Source organism: Euleptes europaea, chromosome 2 (assembly GCF_029931775.1).
Source record: "Euleptes europaea isolate rEulEur1 chromosome 2, rEulEur1.hap1, whole genome shotgun sequence".
Classification (NCBI taxonomy): domain Eukaryota; kingdom Metazoa; phylum Chordata; class Lepidosauria; order Squamata; family Sphaerodactylidae; genus Euleptes; species Euleptes europaea.
In genome coordinates this window covers 109,875,464-109,897,371 of record NC_079313.1, presented here as the reverse complement: position 1 = coordinate 109,897,371, position 21,908 = coordinate 109,875,464, and the positions used below count along the sequence as shown (strand labels likewise).

Sequence of the window (21,908 nt, the reverse complement as noted above, 5' to 3'; positions counted from 1 at the left end):
AGGTGTGAAACACAAAACCAGTTTTAAACATCACTTGTGAATATAAATTAGCCAAGTGGATGCCTCTGATCAGCAGCTAGTATTGATGGAAAGCTAGCTTGGGAAGAAAGGCAATCTAGTTCTTCCTATCAGCATGTCCCATTGCTTTACTGAAAGCTTTCCTTTCCCTCTGGCTTGCCAGCTGGAAAAGGAGAGACACTATACAAGGGGAGTGGCTTGGGCGTCTGCCAAATATCAACGGTCACTGCGTGCAGGCAGTTGTTTAGTATTATGCCATTAGGGTTCCATTCTAAGGCACTATTTTCCCCCTTGGCCCAACAAGGACCACTTTTGCTTTCCCTTAACTTCCATGGCACTCCATTGCTGGTTTGCACAGGCACACTCCACTGCTAATGCTTCCAATGGAGATGCAATGCAATGCTTCATCACATTTGCAACAAGCCCTGCATGTTATTCTGAGCCAGAAAGTTTTGATTCTCCCCCCACCCTTTTTCCCCCTTTAAAGTATTATTTGATTTCTTTCTTTGTTGTTAATGAACTGGAAAGAGAAAGGAGAAAAAAACTAACCATGATTTCTTCCTTCTTCAATACACCTTGAAGGAAACTAGCCAAGAAGCAAAAGGAGACTCAGAGCAGCAGTCAGAGAGAAATGGGCCCTGTTGCCACTTCAGACAAGACCGCTACAAAGCTCAGTGCTGCTCATAATGACGAAGCTTTTTCTTCGAGCTGCCAAGATGTTAATGGATTCAGTAAGTTTCACTTGCTTGCCGAGGGTACCTTCGTGTGTAGGGAAGTATTTGTGACTTAAGAGGCTTGGATACCATGGGATCAACCATCTGTGGCTTTGCAAATAAATTTGAGGGAAAGAACAGCGGTGCAATTTAACTGGGAGGGGGAAATTGTGCCTGGAGGGGGGACCAGCCCATGGGGGAGGAGAGAAGGACGACACAGACACACTGAGCTGGGGAGAATCTGGCCATAACTTTATTGATTACTGGTCCCTCAGGTGTTGGCACAGCATAGGCTGGGGGTAAATGGGTGAAGGTGACGGTCCTAGTGCTGTCAGCAACCCCAACCTACCTATTGGGGTAACCAGAGAAAAGAGGGCTGGTATTAGAGCCAGAAGCAGTGGCAGCTGCTGTTCCTATCCATCACCAGCTTTCTGGGGCAGATGGTCAACATGTCATCCCCAAGGTCGACTGTTGTACACTCAGCCCCCAGAGCCCCTTAAGGGAACCCCCCCTCTCTTTAGGGGCATGCAGGGAGCCCACCCTGCACAACCTGTACCGTGTTCCCCAGCCGATGCATACATGCCAGCAGCCATTTGTGACAGTTATGCTCTTTTTAACAGTGCAATCAACATACACAGCATCTCTGCTATGGGGAAGGTGAAAACCCTAGGGCCTGATATTGAATCAGAACCATGGGGGGGGGGATTCCTTCCTGCCCTTGTTAACCAACAACCTTATGCAGAGATAATAAAGGATGAACAGCAACAACTTAAATGAAAATCCAAAAACATGAGGTGGGAGGGGGAGTTTTGGCTGGCAGGGGGCTCCGAATGCCAAACACACCTGCAGCCCCTTCCTTTTAAACTTGAACTACAAACCAAATTGGAACCTGCAGCCCTCAAGCCTGCTGACCCTAGGGTTGCCAACCTCCAGGTGATGGCTGGAGATCTCCCGCTGTTACAATTGATCTCCAGGCGACAGAGATCAGTTCACCAGGAGAAAATGGCCACTTTTGAAGGTGAACTCTGTGGCATTATACCCCACTGAAGTCCCTCCCCTCCCCAAACCCTGTGGTCTCTTCTAGTATTCCCCAACCTGGAGCTGGCAAGCCTAGCTGACCCCACATTCCCACAGTGATATGGCTGATGATGAGTTTGGGGCCACAGAAAGCTGCCCAAGAGCCCCCTGGCTGAGACCCAATTGCCCAGAGTCATCCTGTTTCCCCCCCTCCATCCACGCACAAATGATGTTCCAACTTAAAGCTGAAAGCTAGACTTACTTCTATTTCTGTCCCAGTAGTGTTGCCCTTTCCACCATAACTCTCATCAGTGGGAACAGGCCTTTTTACCTTTCTAAAAATGTTATTAACATGCTTCTTTTAGCACCTAAGCTGTCTGCAGAATTACATCATTCTAAGTCAGTTGACCTAAGTGGACCCAGAAGGGCTGTAACTCTGTTTGGGGATTGAACTATAAGGCAAATATCTGTTCTGTTGAATTCTGGCTTGATCCTGCCTTCTGCCCTACCCAGGCAAACCTGGAAGCTGAGATGCCTGATAGCTAGAGCTGCCAGGCTCCAGGTGGTGACTGAAGATCTCCCACTATTACAACTGATCTCCAGCCAATAAAGATCAGTTCACCTGGAGAAAATGGCCACTTTGGCAATCGGACTCTATGACATTGAAGTCGCTTACCTCTCTAAACCCCGCCCTCCTCAGGCTCCACCCCCAAAATCAACGGGTATTTCCCAACCTGTAGCTTGCAACCCTACTGATGGCCCGGTGGCCATTCACCAACTACTGATGTTGCTGCAGGTAATCAAAGTAGCAACAATAGCCCTAGGCCAAGTATTGCTTGCAGATAGTGCTCTATTTCTCCCTAACATCATGTACAGACTGGGTAGGTTTATTTTATAGTATAACCTTTGGGCCCAGCTCTCAGATACACTTTGAGCTCATTTACTTTTTCTGGCATTGGAAAGAGGAGTTATATAAACCCAGTGGAGTTACAAATAGTGTCCAAAAGTAGTTTGTTTTGCTTTCTAAAATGGAAAGACATATTTCTATAATGTCACTGTCAAAACAAAACCAAAAAACAGTGGAAGGACTGGCCAAGAAAAGGCAAAGGAAACAAAGGACTTTTTTTTTAATACAATCTTACATGTTGCTTACATTTCTGGGCTTTATTTTCTTTAATCTCATCCTCTGAAGGAACATATGGCTCAGTTATTAATCAGAACTAGCCGAAAGCACGTTGAGCTTATGCTGTGCAGAACTGGGAGCTATGACCGTTGCCAGTGTGAAAGCAATCCTCACTCCTTACTGTCTTGTGTGCTCTGCATTGTTGTCTGTGGGGTCTACAGAGACTTCTCTTCCATCTGTGTCCCCTTTCACCTGAGTTGGCCCTTAGTCTTTAGGCTGTGCTTCTATGAAGAAAAGCAAATACCATTAGATACAGTTCTGCATGTATTTTCCCCATTTAAGTGGCTGCAGTCGGTTTTGTTGTACTTAAGTGGCCTTGCTTTCTTATTCTGGTGGATAAAAGCACATGTATGAGGTGTTGTGGGTCTTCACTGGGGACATCAACATCCCAACAAGCAGCACTATGAACTTTTAAATGAGCAAACACAATCTCACTCCCTCCTGACATTAATTCATCTCCCAGTAGGGTTGCCAGGTCCCCCTTCTCCTCCGGTGGGAGATTTTTGGGGTGGGGAATCACACGTGTGTGGCAGTGAGCAATGAGATTCTGTCACTTCTGGTTTACTTCCGGAAGCACCGCAGCACCGTGGGAAAATTTACCACTCAAACCCCCATTTAGTGGCAAATCATCCTGTCACACTGCAGCTTTCCGGAAGTAAACCGGAAGTGACAGGTTCTCGTTGCTTGCAGCCATGCACGCAGGGTTGCCAGGTCCCTCTTCACCACCAGTGGGAGGTTTTTGGGGTGGAGCATGAGGAGGGCAGAGTTTGGGGAGGGGAGGGAATTCAATGCCATAGAGTCCAATTGCCAAAGCAGCCATTTTCTCCAGGTGAGCAGATCTCTATCTGCTGGAGATCAGTGCCATAGAGTCCACCCATTTTATCCACCCATAGAATCCACCCAGTTCGACCATAGAGTCCACCCATTTTGTCAGCTCTGGGCTCACTAGACAAATCCCACAAATCGACTTCTTGGCAGGCCTTCCATAGAAAGTTGATTTATTAAGAAATATTAAGAAATATACAGCGAGTTACAGAAATTGACTTGGAAATTGGCAAGGATACTAATGAGGGGAGAACTGAGGGTACAGGAGATATAAGGGGGAAAGTGAACTTTCTGGACGACTACTGGTTGCTACAGCAACCCACTAGATAACACATGTTCCCAGGGAAAGTCAAGACAAAACAGAATTAGAGCTGAACAACAGTTCGACCTTGAAACACCACCTGGCCACTGAGTACCAGGCCGGTGCCTGACAGGGAACTGATTTCAGTCATCTGGAGGTCAACTGTAATAGCAGGAGATCAACTCTACACCCCATTTGATACCCAGGAAGAAAAGAGATTTTTCCCAGATTCACATACTTCCTACACCTCCTAACAGAAAGTTATGATAGATATACAGAATAGGCTGCATAGGCTGCATTTATAAGGGCAGATATTCTTGGAGAACCAGTTGTTCTGCAAATGTGCTTCTTTCTGTTTATTTATTTATTTATAAATTTCTCCCTAAGATTCAAGGCGGATTACACTGTGAAAGTAAATACAGTCAAGAGGATGGGACATCCAATAAACAGTGCAATAGGATTTGGATTGCAAAAATCTGAAAACAGAGCTAAAACAAAGCATAATCACTAGCATAAAATGTAAAAAATGTAGAAATTACATTGCAGGATCCTAATTACAGCAGTAGACATTATATACTATAAACAGTAGAAGAAGAAGAGTTAGTGTTTATACCCTTCTTTTCTACCATAAAGAGTCTCAAAGCAGCTTACAATCGTCTCCCCCCCCCACAGGCACCTTGCAAGGTAGGTGGGGCTGAGAGAGTTTGGAGAGAACTGTGGCTAGTCCAGGGTCACCCAGCAGGCTGCATGTGGAAGAGCAGGGAATCACACCTGGTTCACCAGATTAGAATCCGCCACTCATGTGGAGGAGCGGGGAATCAAAGCTGTTTCTCCAGATTAGAGTCTGCCACTTTTAACCACTACACCATGCTGGCAGTATAGTCCACCAGCCCTATCCCTTTGCCAAAGCATCTTTCCGAACCATTTTGTCTTAGTACTTTCCTCAGCCCCCCTCCCCAGTAAGAAGTTATGATGGATATAAAGAATAAACTGCATTAGGTAGATAGTCTTGGAGAACCAATTATTCTGCAAATGTGTTTTTCTAATCAACAACCTTCTGATGAGCATTCTGAAATAGGGTGGGTGGGTGAACAATGATCTTTCAATATCAAATTCACTTCTAGGCTGTAATTGAATGCACTTGGAATTTTCGGTTAACATTTAAATCTGGCAACACTGGATGGTTAATTGGCTAAAGAAACCAGCAGATGCTGTATTAACTTTAGTGAAACAAGTAATTGAACAGAGCATGATTATTTCTCTAGTAATCTAGCAATCTGATAGTAATCTAAAGTTTTAGCAAAAAAAAATCATGCAAAGAAGGAATCCATTAAAATGAGTTACCTTTTTATCCTCACCTAGATCTTGTGTGATCTTTTTGGAAAGCAATAATCAAAAAGGGATCTAATAACCTGGAGACATTTATAACCTCTTCTATCATGTCTGAACTTCTTGCTACAATGACCTGAGGAGAGAAATGTTATATGAAATACACTCACCTATTGGAGAGAGTTCAGTTGCTGAACAACACACTGCATCTCTAGAGCTGAGTAGAATAGAAGATTCATTGTAGTAGTCTTTGTCCCATTCACCCCAGAGTATTTATATCACCTTAGGTTGTCTTGGGATATGCTGTCCAGGGATGGGACCTACCCTGCACTTACAGGGGCAACTCACCTTGTTTGAGACAAGCCATACCCAACTGGCAACCAGGCTAGGATGCGCCCAGAACTGGCAAGGTGGGGTTCACTAATCTCTGGGTTCAGTAATAGAGTTTGGCAGCCAGGTGGAGCCAGTCACATCATCAAGCCCTGCTCGGGGGAAGGGAGCAGCCCTGTAGGCAGCTGCAGCTGAGACCAGAACTCAGGACACTTCTGGTTGGGTGAAAGGGGTAGAGGGGAAGAGCAAGACAGGAGCGAGATTGGAAGGGTGACCTATTTAAAGAGGATCTGCAACAGACCAGGAAGGATGCAGTGTCCTTGTTCAGGCAACGTATAAGAGCAGAGGATATGGAAAGGAGAAGGAACAAGATGATACAACCCCCTCCCCAATCTGAAGCCTTGCAGGTCATGGAAGAGCAAGGGTAACATGGCCTTGAAGAAGAGCGTCATATATGCATAGTAACTGAAGTAGAGGAGCTGGCCTTATAAAATGGAGGGGCAAACTCCCTTTCCTTTGTTTGAAGCAGTCATGAAAGCTCTTGGTCTCCCATGTATACAAAGTAATGAGTGAGTTGGGCTACACCATATTTATTTGAACATAGCATCTCCCTGACCACTTGACTTAGGGAGATGGTTAGGGAGATATTTCTTTCTGCAGAGGGGCACTTTAGATTGCAGGTCTTTTATTGGGTACAGATTTTTCACCAAGAAGTTTTTTCCCCCAGCTCAGCTCTCTAGTTTATCCCCGCCAAAGAGTTCAATTTTAATGCTATCCCTTAACAAATTTGCAGCCATTGCCACTTTCATTTCATCAGCAAGTATGAAAAGATAAGTTACACAAAAAAGATGGGGAAGGTAAAAAATTATCTGGAGTGTGCTGAATGTGAAATTGTTCTGTGATATAAATGTCATCTTTTGGAGGTGCTGTGATTTTGCCCAGTGTCTTACAGAACAAATGGATACAGGTATTACTTCAGTGAAGAAGAAAAAAGATGACAAGGGTGTTCTGAACAGGGAGCTTAAATTATCCATGAATATCTGAGAAAAGTGCAATGAGGCACATGCAAAGTCATTTCAGAGAACACATCTCATGTAACCTGGTATCCCATGAATATGATGAGTGAGACACTCTATAAAATGAAAAATGGCACACTAATGATACATTCGGCACAGAAACATTGCTGTACCAACGCCATGCTGATGGACTGTCACGGTGAGGGTTATAGGTAAAGAAAACCTACTAAGACTGATCCAAAGGAGAACTTTGTATCATGGACACAAAGGGAGAGGAGAAAAAGATGGCAAAGGTTAGGAACTGATTATAGGCTGTCTATTTAGGAAACTCCGTTTGAAAATAAAGGGTTTGAAAAATGTACTTTTCAGGCAGAGAACATTGCATTGGAAAACCCATCAGAAGGATGTTAGGATACAGAGAAGTAGAAATCTAGTGTTCAAAGCGTATTACAGTTATAAATACCTACCAGAAACCTAGATAGAACCAAGGAGGACACATATGGTCTGCCATAAGAGATAAGGTTATAAGCACATTCCTTATGTATGGTTTCATAGTTGTCTATGAAATTCACCAGTGTGGAATTCAGAGTGAATATTCAACCTCCGAAAAGGGTTAAGCCTTTTTTGTAGATAATGAAAGCCATGGTAAAATCTACAATGTTTTCATCAAATCTGTTCCAAAAATATCAGTGAACCAGATTCCCTCATTCATAATTATGAAACAATAGAAAGGGTCATATACAAGTTTTGATTGACAAATACATATGAAATAACAAGCCATCACTGGTGTAGTCATGATGATTAAATATTGGAACTTAACTTTTTAAAGGTTTGCATTTATTATTTGTTTATGTGATTTATGTTATTTATTTATTCCTTAGATTTCTTATTTTTTAGATTTATATCTCATCCTCTATCCCAGCCAAGGCCTTTTATAGCCAGCCTTTTTGCTGAGTCAAGGCAGGTTACAGAATAAAAATAATGTCCTCAAATAGCATAAGCCACCCAGTGAACAATGCAATAGTACAAAATCAGAAGAAAACCAGGGCCCTGCAAGGTACTTGCGGGAGAGACCATCCTATTCACTGCTCTGTCTTTGCTTCCTCCCGTATCACTCTGTTCTTTCAGTCCTCCCTCTCTTTCTCTCCCTCCCTCCCTCCCTCCCTACCCCTTTCTCTTTCTCTCCCTCCTCCAAACCTACTGTCACTTTTTCTCTCTCTTCTTTCCCACATGCCTACTGTCACTCTCTCTTATTTTTTTTCTCTCCCCCCACCACATGCCCACTGTCATTCCTTCTGTCTCTCCTCCCTCATGCCTACCGTCACTATTTCACTCTTTTCTTTTTTCTCCTTTTCTTATTCCTCCCCATGGCTACTGCCACATCTCTCTCTCTCTCTTTCTCCCCCATCACTTACTTGGATCCCACCCAGAGACAGCACCACTGCTCTACCATCAGATGGCTGTGGTGGGGGATATGGTGGGTACCACTGTGGGAGTCAGGGGCAGATCTTGTTGGGGTGGCTCCTCTTCTGGCAGCATGACAGGCAGTGGTTCCTCCTCCTTTGCTGTGCCGCTGCTGATTCCTCTCCTGCACACAACACTAGTGACTCAGAGGCTGGTGAGAACATAAGAAAGGCCATGTTGGATCATACCAAGGCCCATCAAGCCCAGCAGTCTGTTCACACAGTGGCCAACCAAGTGCCTCTAGAAAGCTTACAAACAAGACGAATGCAGCAGCATCCTGCCTGTGTTCCACAGTACCTAACATAATAGGCATGCTGCTCTGATCCTGGAGAAAATAGGTCTGTATCATAACTAGTATTCATTTTGAATAGTAGCCATGGATAGCCCTCTCCTCCATGAACATGTCCACTCCCCTTTTAAAGTCTTCCAAGTTGGCAACCATCACCACATCCTGGGCAGAGAGTTCTACAATTTAACTGTGTGTTGTGTGAAGAAATACTTCCTTTTATCTGTTTTGAATCTCTCACCCTCCAGAAACAGAGATTGTGTGGCTAGTGATATCTGTGGTTCCTCTCCCTCTCTCTCCCACAGTACCACCACCATTGGCTCCCTGCCTGCACCATCACATCCTCACTGCCTCAAAGGCTGCTGAGAAGAGACAGTGATGGCTGGGCTGGCAGCAGTGGTGGTTCTGCACAAGCACAGAGAGGTTCGTTCAGGGAGGGGATTAACCACCTCTCCCTTTTGGGTGAGTTGTTAGATTTTTCGGCAAACCTGGGGTTTCCCCAAGTTTGGGGGGAAATCTTCCTTCTTGCTACCTGACCTCACTCTGTAAATTTAAGTAACCACAGATGGGGCCAGGTTCAAAGGTAGGCATATTAATATGAGCAAGAAACCATCTAAGGCAATGTAGTCAATGGAATTACAAAGGTAGAAGACAATGCAGTAAAAAACAGGATAGTACATAGAATAATTATTGCAGGAGACTGCAATCTTACTACTTTATAAAAGTGCACTGCTGGACTGTTCCATTCCTCTACAATTCTAATAGCTTCAAAACATTTTACCTCTGAACATTATTATTTAGCATGTTCTGTGCAATGATAGGAGTGCATGATACTATCTTCAGTCTCTTTTTGGCATTAGCAACCTTGAAAAGGCATTTTTAATGGAATTTGGCTTTTATTAGCTGAGATACTGTGCACACAGAATAATGTGCAAAGACTATTCCTGTAGCCAAAAGATGAAATTCTTAAAATTGCTGAAGATAGATGAGAAGCAAAAGGTGACAGAAATAGAAGTCTAAATGCAGTGTTCTAACAGCTGACATGTAGTCACAAAGAGAATAACCAGTGTAAAGAAATAGAAGAGAACAAAAACAAAAGGAAGAACAAGAGATCTTGTCGAAGGCTTTCACGGTCAGAGTTCATTGGTTCTTGTGGGTTATCCGGGCTGTGTAACCAAGACCACGGTTACACAGCCCGGATAACCCACAAGAACCAACAAGAGATCTGTTCCACAAGATCCAAGAAATCAAAGGGAAATTTAAAGCATGGTTACGCACGCTAAAAGATCAACATGAAAATACATTAACTGAACAGGACAAAATAAAGAAAATATGGGAACAATACACTGATGAACTGTACAGAAGAGATGAAAGGATGACAGATTCCTTTAAAGAATAATCTTTTGAAGAAGCACCTACAATTTTAGAAAGGGAAGTGAAAAATGCATTGAGAGCAGTTGGGAGAAACAAATCACCAGGAGTAAATGGGATATCCATAGAGCTATACCAAGCCACATAAACAAAGTCCATCAAAATCTTGACAAGAATATGCCAGCAAATGTGGAAAACAAAACAATGCCTCACAGATTGGAAATGCTCAATCTACATTCTAATTCCGAAAAAGAGAACGTCAAAGACTGCAGCAACTATTGGACCATTGCATTAATTTCTCACATGAGTAAAGTGATTCTCAGTATCTTACAATAAAGAATGTTATCATATATGGGACAAGAAATGCCTGATGTTCAAGCAGGATTCAGAAAAGGAAGAGGCACTAGAGATCATATTGCAAATTTATGTTGATTACTAGAACATATGAGAGAATTTCAGAATAAAATCAGCTTGTGTTTCATAGATTACAGCAAAGTGTTTGACAATGTAGATCATGAAAAGCTATGGCTGGTTTTAAAATAAATGAGTGTGCCACAACTTTGATTGTTTTGATGTGCAACCCGTGCTCTGGACAAGAGGTTTCTGTTAGAATAGAATATGGAGAAACAGAAGGGTTTCCAACTAGCAAATTAGAGCAGTGTTTCCAATGAGAAAAGGTTTATTTTTTCTTCCTGTATCTTCAATCTATATGTGGAATGTATAAGGAAACCTTTGCCCCTTAGTGCCCCTCTAGGTAATCCCTCCCCCCCCCCCAGGGTGTTGTACTGCCCACTTTGGAACCACTGATTTAGATGAAGGTGGAGTGAAAATTGGAAGGAACATTTCAGCTTTGAAGAAGACAGAATGAGCAGAAAATAGTGAAGAAATAACTCCTGATCAAGGTTAAAGCAGAAAGTTTCAAGGCAGGATTACAGCTGAACATCAAGCAGACAAAAGTAATGACTATTGGGGAATTACACAACTTTAAGGCTAACAATTAAGAAATTGAAATTGTTCAAGATTTTCTATTCCTTGGCTCCACCATTAAGCAAAAGGGAAACTGCAACCAAGAAATCAAAAGGAGATTGAGACTGGGAAAGGGTAGCCATGAAGGAGCTAGAAAAAGTTGTTAAGTGTAAGGATATGTTGCTGGTGACCAAGATCAAGATAATTCATACCATAATATTTCCCATTACTATGCATGGGTGTGAAAGGTATAACAGGAAGAAAGTTGATTCATTTGAAATGTCATGTTGGAGGACAGTTTTTTAGATACTATGGACTACCAGAAAGATAAAATCAAGCCTAAGTATTCCCTGAAACCTAAATGATGAAACTGAGGTTATCATACTTTGGTCACATTATGAATAGATGAGAGTCACTGGAAAAGACAATAATGCTAGGAAAAGTTGAAGGCAGCAGGAAAAGAGGAAGACCCAACAAGAGATGGATTGACTCAATAAAGGAAGCCACAGCCCTCAATTTGCAAGACCTGAGCAAGGTGGTTAACAATAGGACATTTTGGAGGTAATTAATTCATAAGGTTGTCATAAGTTGGAAGTGACTTCATGGCACTTAACGCACACACACTGTGCTACATGATCCCAGCAGCTCTATTCCAGGAAGAGAATTTTTAAAAAACAAAAACTTCCACTGTATCCTCCCATGTCCCTCTCCAAAATCTTACCCCCAAGATTGGTAGATACCTGGAAACAGAATGAAGGTACAGTGATGATCTGCAGTCAAAGGGTTGAATCAATGAAAATTGCTTCCCTCCTTTTTTTGGTGGCAAAGGCAGTGGAAAATGTAGTTAGAATCTAAGGCTTCATTATTTTGGAGTATAACATTGTAATGTTTATTATTTATGAATGATTGTTTTCAAAGATGTTTACAAATTCTTAATCTAGCTGATTTTTTGATGGTGGGGACCTACACATCCCAGACAGTGGATACAATAATGTCAGGGTGGGGGAAGCATGTGTTTTCCTGATTATAGCATCACTTCACAGATTTAGTTGCTAAGTAAATTTAGCACTGTCTCAGAATGTCAAGTGAAAATCTGATTCCTGGTTCTGAAGTGGCAGAATAAAAGGCAGATTACTCAAGGATGGTTCAAGATAGTCTAGATGTCTGCTTATCTTGCTTCTGAGTCACTATTCTCTGTGACCATAGCCATTAAGGCTGACTAAAGTAAGAGACTGGTAATCAGATCAGATTGCTCAATTCCAGTAGGATGGCTGAATGTGATTCTCCCTGTGGTACTAGTCAAGACATGAAGAATTGTGAATGTAATATTCATTGCTGGATTATAAGCTTTTTTTATAACTCAGGAGGAGGTAGCACTGGCAGCTGTAGTTGTTTATGTCATGGTTTTAAAGCCCTGTGTCCACATAATTCATGCAGAAAAAGCCAACATTCATAGGAAAGAGCAAGAGTCTAGTAGCACATTAAAGACTAACAAAAATTCTGGCAGGGTATGAGCTTTCATGAGCCACAGCTCACTTCTTCAGTGGCTTACGAAAGCTCATACCCTGCCAGAAATGTTGTTAGTCTTTATGGTGCTACTGGATTCTTGCTCTTTTCTGCTGCAGTTGACAGACTCACACAGCTATTCATCGTGATCTATCTCCATGGATAGAGCCAACATGATGCGTAGAGCCCTTCTGACAATGGAATATTACAGGGACAAGTTGTTGAGGGAATTTGACTCCACAAAAGATATTGCTGTTTTTGTTGATAAAATGCCATCAACTGAATCATATATGGTACACTTCCCTAGTTATAAAGAACCTTGTTATCAGTAGATCTACTGGCACACATTTTCTTCAGTTTCCCAGGGTGCATTTTTTTTGACAAATTGTTTAATTTCCCCCCTCCAAAGTGCAGAAATAATTTCTGAAGGTTTGATACAAGTCTACCTGAAAGTCTGTTAAGTACTGTTCACCCTGTGGAGTAATTTTGATGAGCTTTTATACGTTTGTAAGTAATGTTTACTCTGGAGATGCAGAAATTGCTTCTGAAATTACTTTCATGTACACTGAATATTATCTCCTTGAATATTACACTGAATAGTACACTGAATATTATCTACTTAAATTCAACTTATTTTTGCTTTATCCATTGGCATCATTTTTGATGTACTGTTGTTTTTGCATTAACTCATTTCCCACCACTGTGGATTTGGAAATAAATATATAATTGCAACTCTGTGAAAGGATTACAAATCGCATGCCCTGAAAAGTGATCAAGCTCTCATAAATACTTGAATACAGGCTGGTCGGTGCATAAGCTGGCTTCTCAAGATGTATTAAAATATAAATGTTCTGCATAAGTTTCAATCTTGGCTTTTTTTTTAACTTTTTAAAAAATGTTTGAGGTGAGTTACTTGATGTACTAAAAGCACCCACCTGTGTTTAAAAATCCATCTGTGCATACAACCTAACATATCAGGGAGAATGATTCAGCCTCATCTTCTCACGGATCATTTTGTTTGGCTATATGCTCGTTGATTAGACCTCCTAAGAACATAGTTAGGGTCAGTTTCCATGAAACAGTTTGCAGTATTTGAGATGCTGGGGACACCAGATCCCATCATTGAACTGCATCATAGTCTTTCATTTCTTGCAGGCTATCTTTTGCTCCTCATGTGTGCTATTCCTCCTCCAGTCAGGACCGTGGCGGTGTGAAGAAGGAGTGTTAACCTTCCCCCCCAGTGCCGTTATCCTGAATAGAAATGAATCAGGGAGGGAGTTATTTGTGCCTCCCACCAGAGAGGGCCCTGTCTGTGTCTCCCAGTCCTAGGCATAACAGTATCGACATGCAAATATGACAAGCTAATTTGTATCTGAGCTTCTCTTTGATAGGCAAATGTTTTATATGTTCAATTATTTGTAAGCTGGTGTCTTCGCTTGGCATTGTGCATCCCTTCAGCATAATCCCCAGAGGGATTCTTAGGGAACCACTAATTCTATTCCCTTCCCCTTTGATTTTTTTTTTTAAAGGTATATATTACAGTAGTACTGATGGATATGGCAGGAAGCCCACATCTAATTAGTGTATTTTAGGCCAATGTAATTAAGCTGATTTGCATTTTTAACAATGAATGTATTCTTGTTCCGAAATTATGGTGGTGGGAGAACATTCGAAGCAAGCAGAACACCCTGCTGTACATGAACAATATTGAAGTGTATGGAGTCTATTATATTTATACAAAGGAAAATGATCTGAGCTGCTAGTGCTATGCTTGCTTCTAATTGCATTAATTCTATGCCCTGTATGTTCAATGCTACCCAGTTCTTTGAGGAGCTTTTCTCCCTGTTCTGTCTTTATATATGTCTAAAAGTATCTTCCTTATGTCTTTCCTACCTAGCACCATCCTCTCCTTGTTCATTTTCTGTCCAAAGCAAAACCCTTCAGAGCAAATCTTATGCCAGACTTTACTCTTGATTCTGTTTGCTTTTGTGCCTTTACCCTGCAGAGATATAAATATGGCAACGAATAACTGAGTCTTTGGAATGCTGGAAAGAGCTAACCTTGTATTTATATATTATTCTCCCCATTTTTTTTTCTCCTGTGGACCTTCTGTTGGGTTCCATTGATCCGTGTTCTGTGCGCAATTGGAATTTCATCTCAAAGTATCATCAGACACTGTTCCATCGACCACACTGTTAGGTAAGAAGACTGTTATGATGCACAATAGTCTGTTGATAACGAAAACACAGTCATCCTGTCTGAAAGTGGCTAAGTAGAATGTTAGCAAGCATCCTCCCAAACTTGTTTACTAGAGTTTAGTACCCTTTTTGATGGTAAACACTTTCCCTTAATCACTATTAAACTGATGAGTGGGAAGCATAATTGTTTTAGCATACATGCTAAAAAGTGTGCTGCTTGACTGGCTTTATTCCTTAAAAACCTGTTTACTGCAGTGTGGTCACAAACAATAATTACACAAAAAAATAATCCAAAAAAGCACTATAGATTTCAGTTTTGTTTGACAGTGAAAGGGTTAAAATAAACAAAAAATAATGGAGCTGAAAGGCTTAAAATCAGAGGAGACCATTAGCAGTATTTTGTCTGAGCTCCAGCATATATGCATATATGCATGCATATATATATCACTATCACTATCACTATCACTGTGCTAAGTCCACCGAATGAAAAGCATTTGAGACACATTATGGGATTCAATTTTTTTCATTGATTCCCCTTTTAGTATAAAAGATTGGGTTATACCTTCATGGGCAATTCTTGTCATGCCATTTTTCATTATTAAGTTTAGATATTTATATGCCTAGGAGTGTGTGTGTGTGTGTGTGTCTTAAGTGCCGTCAAGTCACTTCCGACTTATGGCGACCCTATGAATACAGGCCCTAAAATCTATGTACTCCTCTGTTACACACCCACTTTAACAAATTAAACAGGTTATACTGGAAAGCTGATGCACAGATGTTTCATATTTGAAGACAGAATAAGGGGATCCTCATTTGTGCAAACACCATGTTTCACTTTTGGTCATACTCCCCATTGTGTCACAGAAAGGAACCTTTGGGTGGTCCAGGGGTAGACTGCAATAGACAGAAAAGTAACATAAAATTAAGAATAATATTTTTCATATTAAAACTGTAGACTGGTAGACAGTGGCATGATTCTTAATACCTGCGCAAGTAATCAGCTGTATATAATATCAGCTATATATAATGGGCTGCAAACATAAGGAGAGAAACCAGCTCTTTCTCCTTTTCCTTTTGCAATGCGGGCATTAAACATATTGTGTCTGTCCCCACACAGCTTGGAGGTAGGGGAAAAAACCAAAGTATTTATCATCTCTCTTTTGCAATGCAGACATTAAAGCATTGCTTCTATCACCACCCGGTTTGGAAGGGAAGAAAGAGAAATGAGCTCTTCCTCTCCCTTTTAAAATGGTGAGATCAAAAGAATTCCTTCTGACCCAGCTAGGGTTGCCAGGTCCCTCTTCGCCACCAGTGGGAGGTTTTGGGGGCAGAGCCTTAGGAGGGCGGAGTTTGGAGAAAGGAGGAACTTCAATGCCATAGAGTCCAATTGCAATGTGGCCATTTTCTCCAGGGGAACAGATCTCTATTGGCTGGAGATCAGTTGTAACTGGGTGATTCCCCACTCCTCCACATGAGCAGCGGATGCTAATTTGGTGAAGTGGGTTGGTTTCCCTACTCCTCCACATGAAACCAGCTGGGTGACTTTGGGCTAGTCACAGCTCTCTTAGAACTCTCTGAGCCTCACCTACCTCACAGGGTGTCTGTTGGAGGGAAGGGAAGGTGATTATAAGCCAGTTTCTTTCTTCCTTAAGTGGTAGAGAAATAAAAATATATAAAATATAAAAATATAAAACCAACTCTTCTTCTTCAATGTGGGCAAAATGTGCAGGGAGAGCAAGGCGACCTCTGACAGATGGAAAAGGCATGCATAATAAAAAGGAAGCCCCGAAGCAGTCGGCAGGGGTGACCACTGTGAAATGTCCCTGTGTAAAAGGCCTAAATCTGCAGGAGTTCAGGCTACCCTTGAAGAGGAAGATTTATTTCTCTTTTCTGGGATCTTTTTAGTAAAGTCGTTTGAATATGTGATAGAACTTGTGAAAGTTTTATCTTTTACTTTACATAATCCCAGGCAGAGTTAAACAGTGAAATTTAGTTTAGTGACTTTGGTTACTGAATCTGTTAGGATCAGTAGCCCTGTGGAGAAATAACTCAGTTCCTCACAGAACTGTTAAACAAAACTCAGATGTACTTGCTTTCATATGGTTAAGTTGAACTAACACAAAACAAATTACATTATTACAGTCTATATCCATCTCTCTCTCTCTCTCTCTCTCTCTCTCTCTGTCTATCTCTCTATCTCTCTATCTATCTATCTATCCATCCATCGATAGATAGATAGATAGATAGATAGATAGATAGATAGATAGATAGATAGATAGATAGATAGATAGATTGTAACAACTGGCTTAAGTATACATTCTTGATATGGTAGGACAGAATAAGACAGTTTTCCAAACCAAACCAAATTTTGTATTTCCTGTTAACAATGTATTTGGAACCACTGGAGTATATCCAGCCACAGGTTTTCTTAACAGGGGCTGCCAATTTGTCCTGCTTCCCTCTTTCCACTGCAGCCCCCCTCTAGGTTTTTTCTGACAGTCCACTTCCCCTCCAGGAACAATTTTTTGTAGAAGGCATGGGAGTTTTCTTAACTTCATGGTTAGCTTTAGACCAATGCAAAAATTTAGACAAATAAATCAAGTCTAATTGCTGAAGGTATAGAATGAGATGATTTGCGGTAAAAACAAACCATAACATATGAAGTGGGCAATTTTGTTGCTAACAGCAAAAACACTGAGATGTGCTTTTTAAAGAAGGAATTATAGGAGGTAATTGTTAGAGGACGTTCATTTATTTTAAAATAAATATATGAGGCCTGTCATGGGCTGGATAGTTTGATGCTGTTATTTTGAGCACTGTAGTGACCTTTGGTTACATACCAAAGTGTTACTGATTGATTATTATGACCTTTTTCTGGAAACTCGCCCAAAGCATTTGAAGGATAAATATGTTATCATAGTTGTGTCTTCTTTCTGCAAATCATATAGGCAGTATATGGAAGTTATATTTCCCCAATATTATCTTTACTGGAACCCCATAATCGATTAGTCTGGGAGTTTTTGCACTCTTCAGACATTCACCTATGCATTCATTGAACATGTGTATCATTTACATATTCAGCCATATCTCTGCAGTGACTACCTTTGCATATAAAAGCATTTGGGCTTATGCTCATCCATACAGTTGGGAATGCTTCTAGAATAGCCAGGAATGCTACGGTTGCCAGTACGGTTGTCATCCTCCAGGTACTAGCTGGCAATCTCCTGCTATTACAACTGATCTCCAGCCAATAGAAATCAGTTCACCTGGGGAAAATGGCCACTTTGGCAATTGGATTCTATGGCATTGACATCCCTCCCCTCCCCAAACTCCACCCTCCTCAGGCTCCACCCCAACAATCTCTAGGTATTTCCTAACCTGGAGCTGGTAACCTTAGTTGCCAGGTATCTAGCTGGAGATGAAAGTGAGGACACGGGGGACCACCATCACAACAACATGGTGTCACTTCAAGGAAAACCAGGAAGTAAGGTCAGTCCTCTCTAGGTATCTTCAGAAACTCAATGGTAAAACCCAGAGTTTCCTAGAAAAGTCTGAAGTCACTTATGAATTCTCTCCAGATGTGACATCATACCATCGGGCTGATGGCCATTTTTTTGGTTTATTTTTCTTTTGTGGACATGGGAGCGGGGGGTGGGGGATCCCCATCCCCGCTAGTCTCATAGCAGCCGTAACTGCTGCATATGTCTGTTTGCCTGACCTTGTGGAAGTCAGAGGATGGGGCCTGCCTTCTACCCATATTAAATGAACATGTGGACAAATGACTCAAGCAAAAAGTCATTCAGGGAGTTGCATGAGTGATCAAGGATTTGATTGCAGCATAGGGTTGCCAGGTCCCTCTTCCCCACTGGTGGGAGATTTTTGTGGTGGAGCCTAAGGAGGGCAAAATTTGGGAGGGGACGGACTTAAATATCATAGAGCCCAATAGCCAAACTGGCCATTTTTTCCAGGTGAACTGATCAGCTGGAGATCAGTTGTAATAGCAGGAGATTTCCAGCTAATATCTGGAAGTTGGCAACCCTATTGCAAGATATACAACACTTCCTGAGCTTGGTCAGATGTATTCAGCGAACACTCCATTTCTTAGACTCCCAAGAGTTAGGAACTTCCTTAGACAGTGGCTGGTGAGCCACCCAGGATGAAAATGAAAATGTTTTGAGAGCGAAGTTGAAAGCAGATAGAAAAGCTTTTTGGATCATAATGAAAGCAAAAGCAAAGCTCAAAAGATTGTTTCACTCAGCACTAGAAAGCACAGAGATAATAGTATCTGGGCTGGTGCAAGTTCTTTTGTCTTCTCTTCTGTTAATGAAGAACAACATAGTTGGAAAAAACAGGCTGGGGTGGGTTTTCACAGTCAGATCGAATGAAGATTCATTGTACATTACATAGCCGTTTTGTGTTGATTGCTTAATACCCTGTGGTTATTTCAACCACGTGAGTCTATGCAGCTGAAAAAAATAGATAATTATGTGTGATAACTGAACAACATAATTGATCTAATCTGAAGATTATAGTATTTTGTAGATTTGCTTTAAATTGGAAATTTAAAACTGATGACTCAAGCCATGATGAATTAGCTGCCATTTTATAGCCTTTGTTTCTGGGGCAAGATCCATGGATTCCTTTGCAGTAAAATAATCCACAATAAAAAGTTGAGGCAAAGTGACTGATGAGCATCTTTATTAATAGTACATCATAACTCCCTTTGCCATTATTCATTGCCATTGTAGAATTCTGGAGTTCTACAGTAGAGGGTGTTGACAACTTCTTGAAAGGAGATTAGTGCAGGATAAAGTTCATTAAGAACAAGTCAAACAGGGGGGAAAACAGGGTAAACTGGGTATTTTTATTTTATAACGAATAGTGAATCTGTTAACAATCTATTTAGAAATGTATCAAAGGATGCTAAAAGACTAAGAAAGCAACCTCTTGATTATCTTATCTAATGAATGAGTGTTGAGAAGCAGTTATGAAGCTGACTATTTTAAGTTTATATATTTATTGTGGGGGGAATGCAGTCTGTAAGAGTAGTTCTACAAGGTACCCAAGAAAGCTATGGTATTTTTCCAGGTTAGTCTGTGTTTGATAGACAACCTGAAAGAGATGGTTAGAAAGTAACCATAGATCACATGATTTACTGGGTAAACATCTATAAAATAATAGTGGTAGTAATATAATTTCTAGCATTTATATAGCACTTTCATTGTTCAGTGTAATTCACACATATTATGTTGTCATGGTCTTATCGTGACCCTATAGTGTGTGTGTGTGTGTGTGTGTGTGTGTGTGTGTGTGTGTGTGTGTAGAATGCAGTCAAGTCACAGCCGACTTTTGGCGACCCCAGCAAGGGGCTTTCGAGGCAAGTGACTAAGCTGAGGTGGTTTGCCATTGCCTTCCTCTGCAGGGCCTTCCTTGGTGGTCTCCCTTCCAAGTATGGACCTTGCTTAATTTCCACGATCTGACAAGATAGGGCTATACCATGTCACCTTTAAATGTAAATCAGTATTTTTATCTCCAGATTTCAGATTGGGAGGGTGTGTGTGAATGGATTAACACAGAAAGTGGCTTGCCTAAGGCCACCTAGTGATTTCATGGCAGAGGTGTCACTTCAACAGAGGGGCTACACAGCTCACAGCTCATTTTCTTAGCCACTATACCATGCCAGCTCCGTAAATTAGCATAGTAGTTGGTCTTTATACATATGGATCAACTGTGGAAAGGATTTATTGTATTGATTCTGAATTGTGGGGTATGCATTATATGGCAGTATAAATTATTTTAACTTCAAGTTAATAGTTTGAGAAATTAAGGTACAGGGATTGCTATGCTCCTTTCTGTATGTCTACTACATTGGTATCCAACACTAATCCAAGGAGCTCCAAACAATATATGTGGTTTTGCCCTCTTGACTAGAACACAATAATTCCCCCATTAGGCTGCTTCAGAGTTTTGCATGTGAAAGCCAGCTTCTGCGTGGTAATGGTTCTACACAGGTCATGTATGCATTCTCATACTTACTTGTGTGTCATATACATATAATATTTGAATTATGTGATTATGTCAAGCCTCTCCTTACCAAATCCAGAACCCTCCAGAAATGGATGGCTCTGTTGTGGAGATTCTCCAGATCAGTCTGATCCACAGAAAGCAACTTCGACTGTTTACCCTGATTTCATATATAGCCACCAGCACTTTGAGAGCCATCATGGTGTAGTGGTTAAGAGCGGTGGAATCTAATCTGGAGAACCAGGTTTGATTCCCTGCTCCTCCACATGAAGCCTGCTGGGTGACCTTGGGGTGGTCACAGTTCTCTCCATACTCTCTCAGCCCCATCTTCCTCACAAGGTGTCTGTTGTGGGGAGAGGAAGGGAAGGTGATTGCAAGCCGGTTTGAGACTCCTTAAAGATAGAGAAAATCAGAGTATAAAACCAACTCTTTTGCTTCTGCTGCTGAAGTGCTTTTTCCCCCAGTACCTTTCATATAGAGAATGTAATGTATGAATCGGCCCCCATTCACTGTGGACAGTAGATACTACCACCATCCAGTAAAAGCAAACATTTTGTGTAACAGAAAAACAAAACCACCACATCTTCAAAAGGGTAGCATTGCAACGCCCATAGTGAGGAAAAACTTAATGGGTCACATCCAAGCTTCCACATACAGCACAAGTTCCAAAAACATTTCCACCACCTTTCCCTTTTCCCAACAGCCCCCTGCAGTCTCTTGTGTTCAGGATAAGGGTCCTTCCAGAACAATATGCCATGTGGCACAGGGATCTGTCAGCCAAAATTGCACTCTCCCATAAACAAAGTTTGCTTTATATGGCTTGAACTCTGTTCATGCAAAGGGAGGGCCAATGTGAGCTATTTCCCTCTTCTTGCTTTGAACTTCCTCCCTGCGTTGCTGGTTGCACTGTATTGGAGGGTTCCCTAACAAGGATTGTACATTTGGATCTCGCCAACCTGATAAAATGCCCAATATTTCTGGTATCAGATCAGATTGGCAATCTCTGACACCAAGAAAGGTACTCCCAATATGTCTTGTTTCCATCATTTCACTTCCAATAAATATCAGAAGTCTCTGGAATCGTATCAGGAGAACTTTGTCTTCTGGTGCTTGCCTGCAGAGAGGATGGAATGCCCTCCCCAGCTGAGCCGCAGTGCATTGGCCCTTTCAAGTTTACAGGGCTATTAATTTCAATGAACAGTATCCAGAGGTCAAATCTACCAACCATTGAAAATAATGGCCCTTTAAAGTTTAAAGGGCCAATCTACTGTGGAGCAGGTTGGGGCACATTTCCTCTCTCCTTCTCTGCTCCTGCTGCCTCTGGGGAAAAGCAGTGCAGGCACTTCAGAAATTACGGTTTT

The 21,908-nt window shown here is 41.6% G+C and overlaps 1 protein-coding gene across 1 annotated transcript in view; it reads left to right on the top strand.

Annotated features, from left to right (window-relative positions):
- PTPRT (protein tyrosine phosphatase receptor type T) overlaps positions 1-21,908 on the top strand; it is a 764,724-nt gene that overhangs the window by 663,347 nt on the left and 79,469 nt on the right. Inside the window, exon 17 of the mRNA XM_056844110.1 lies at positions 601-749. Coding sequence (XP_056700088.1) covers positions 601-749 — 149 coding nt within the window. The remainder of the gene's footprint in view (positions 1-600; positions 750-21,908) is intronic.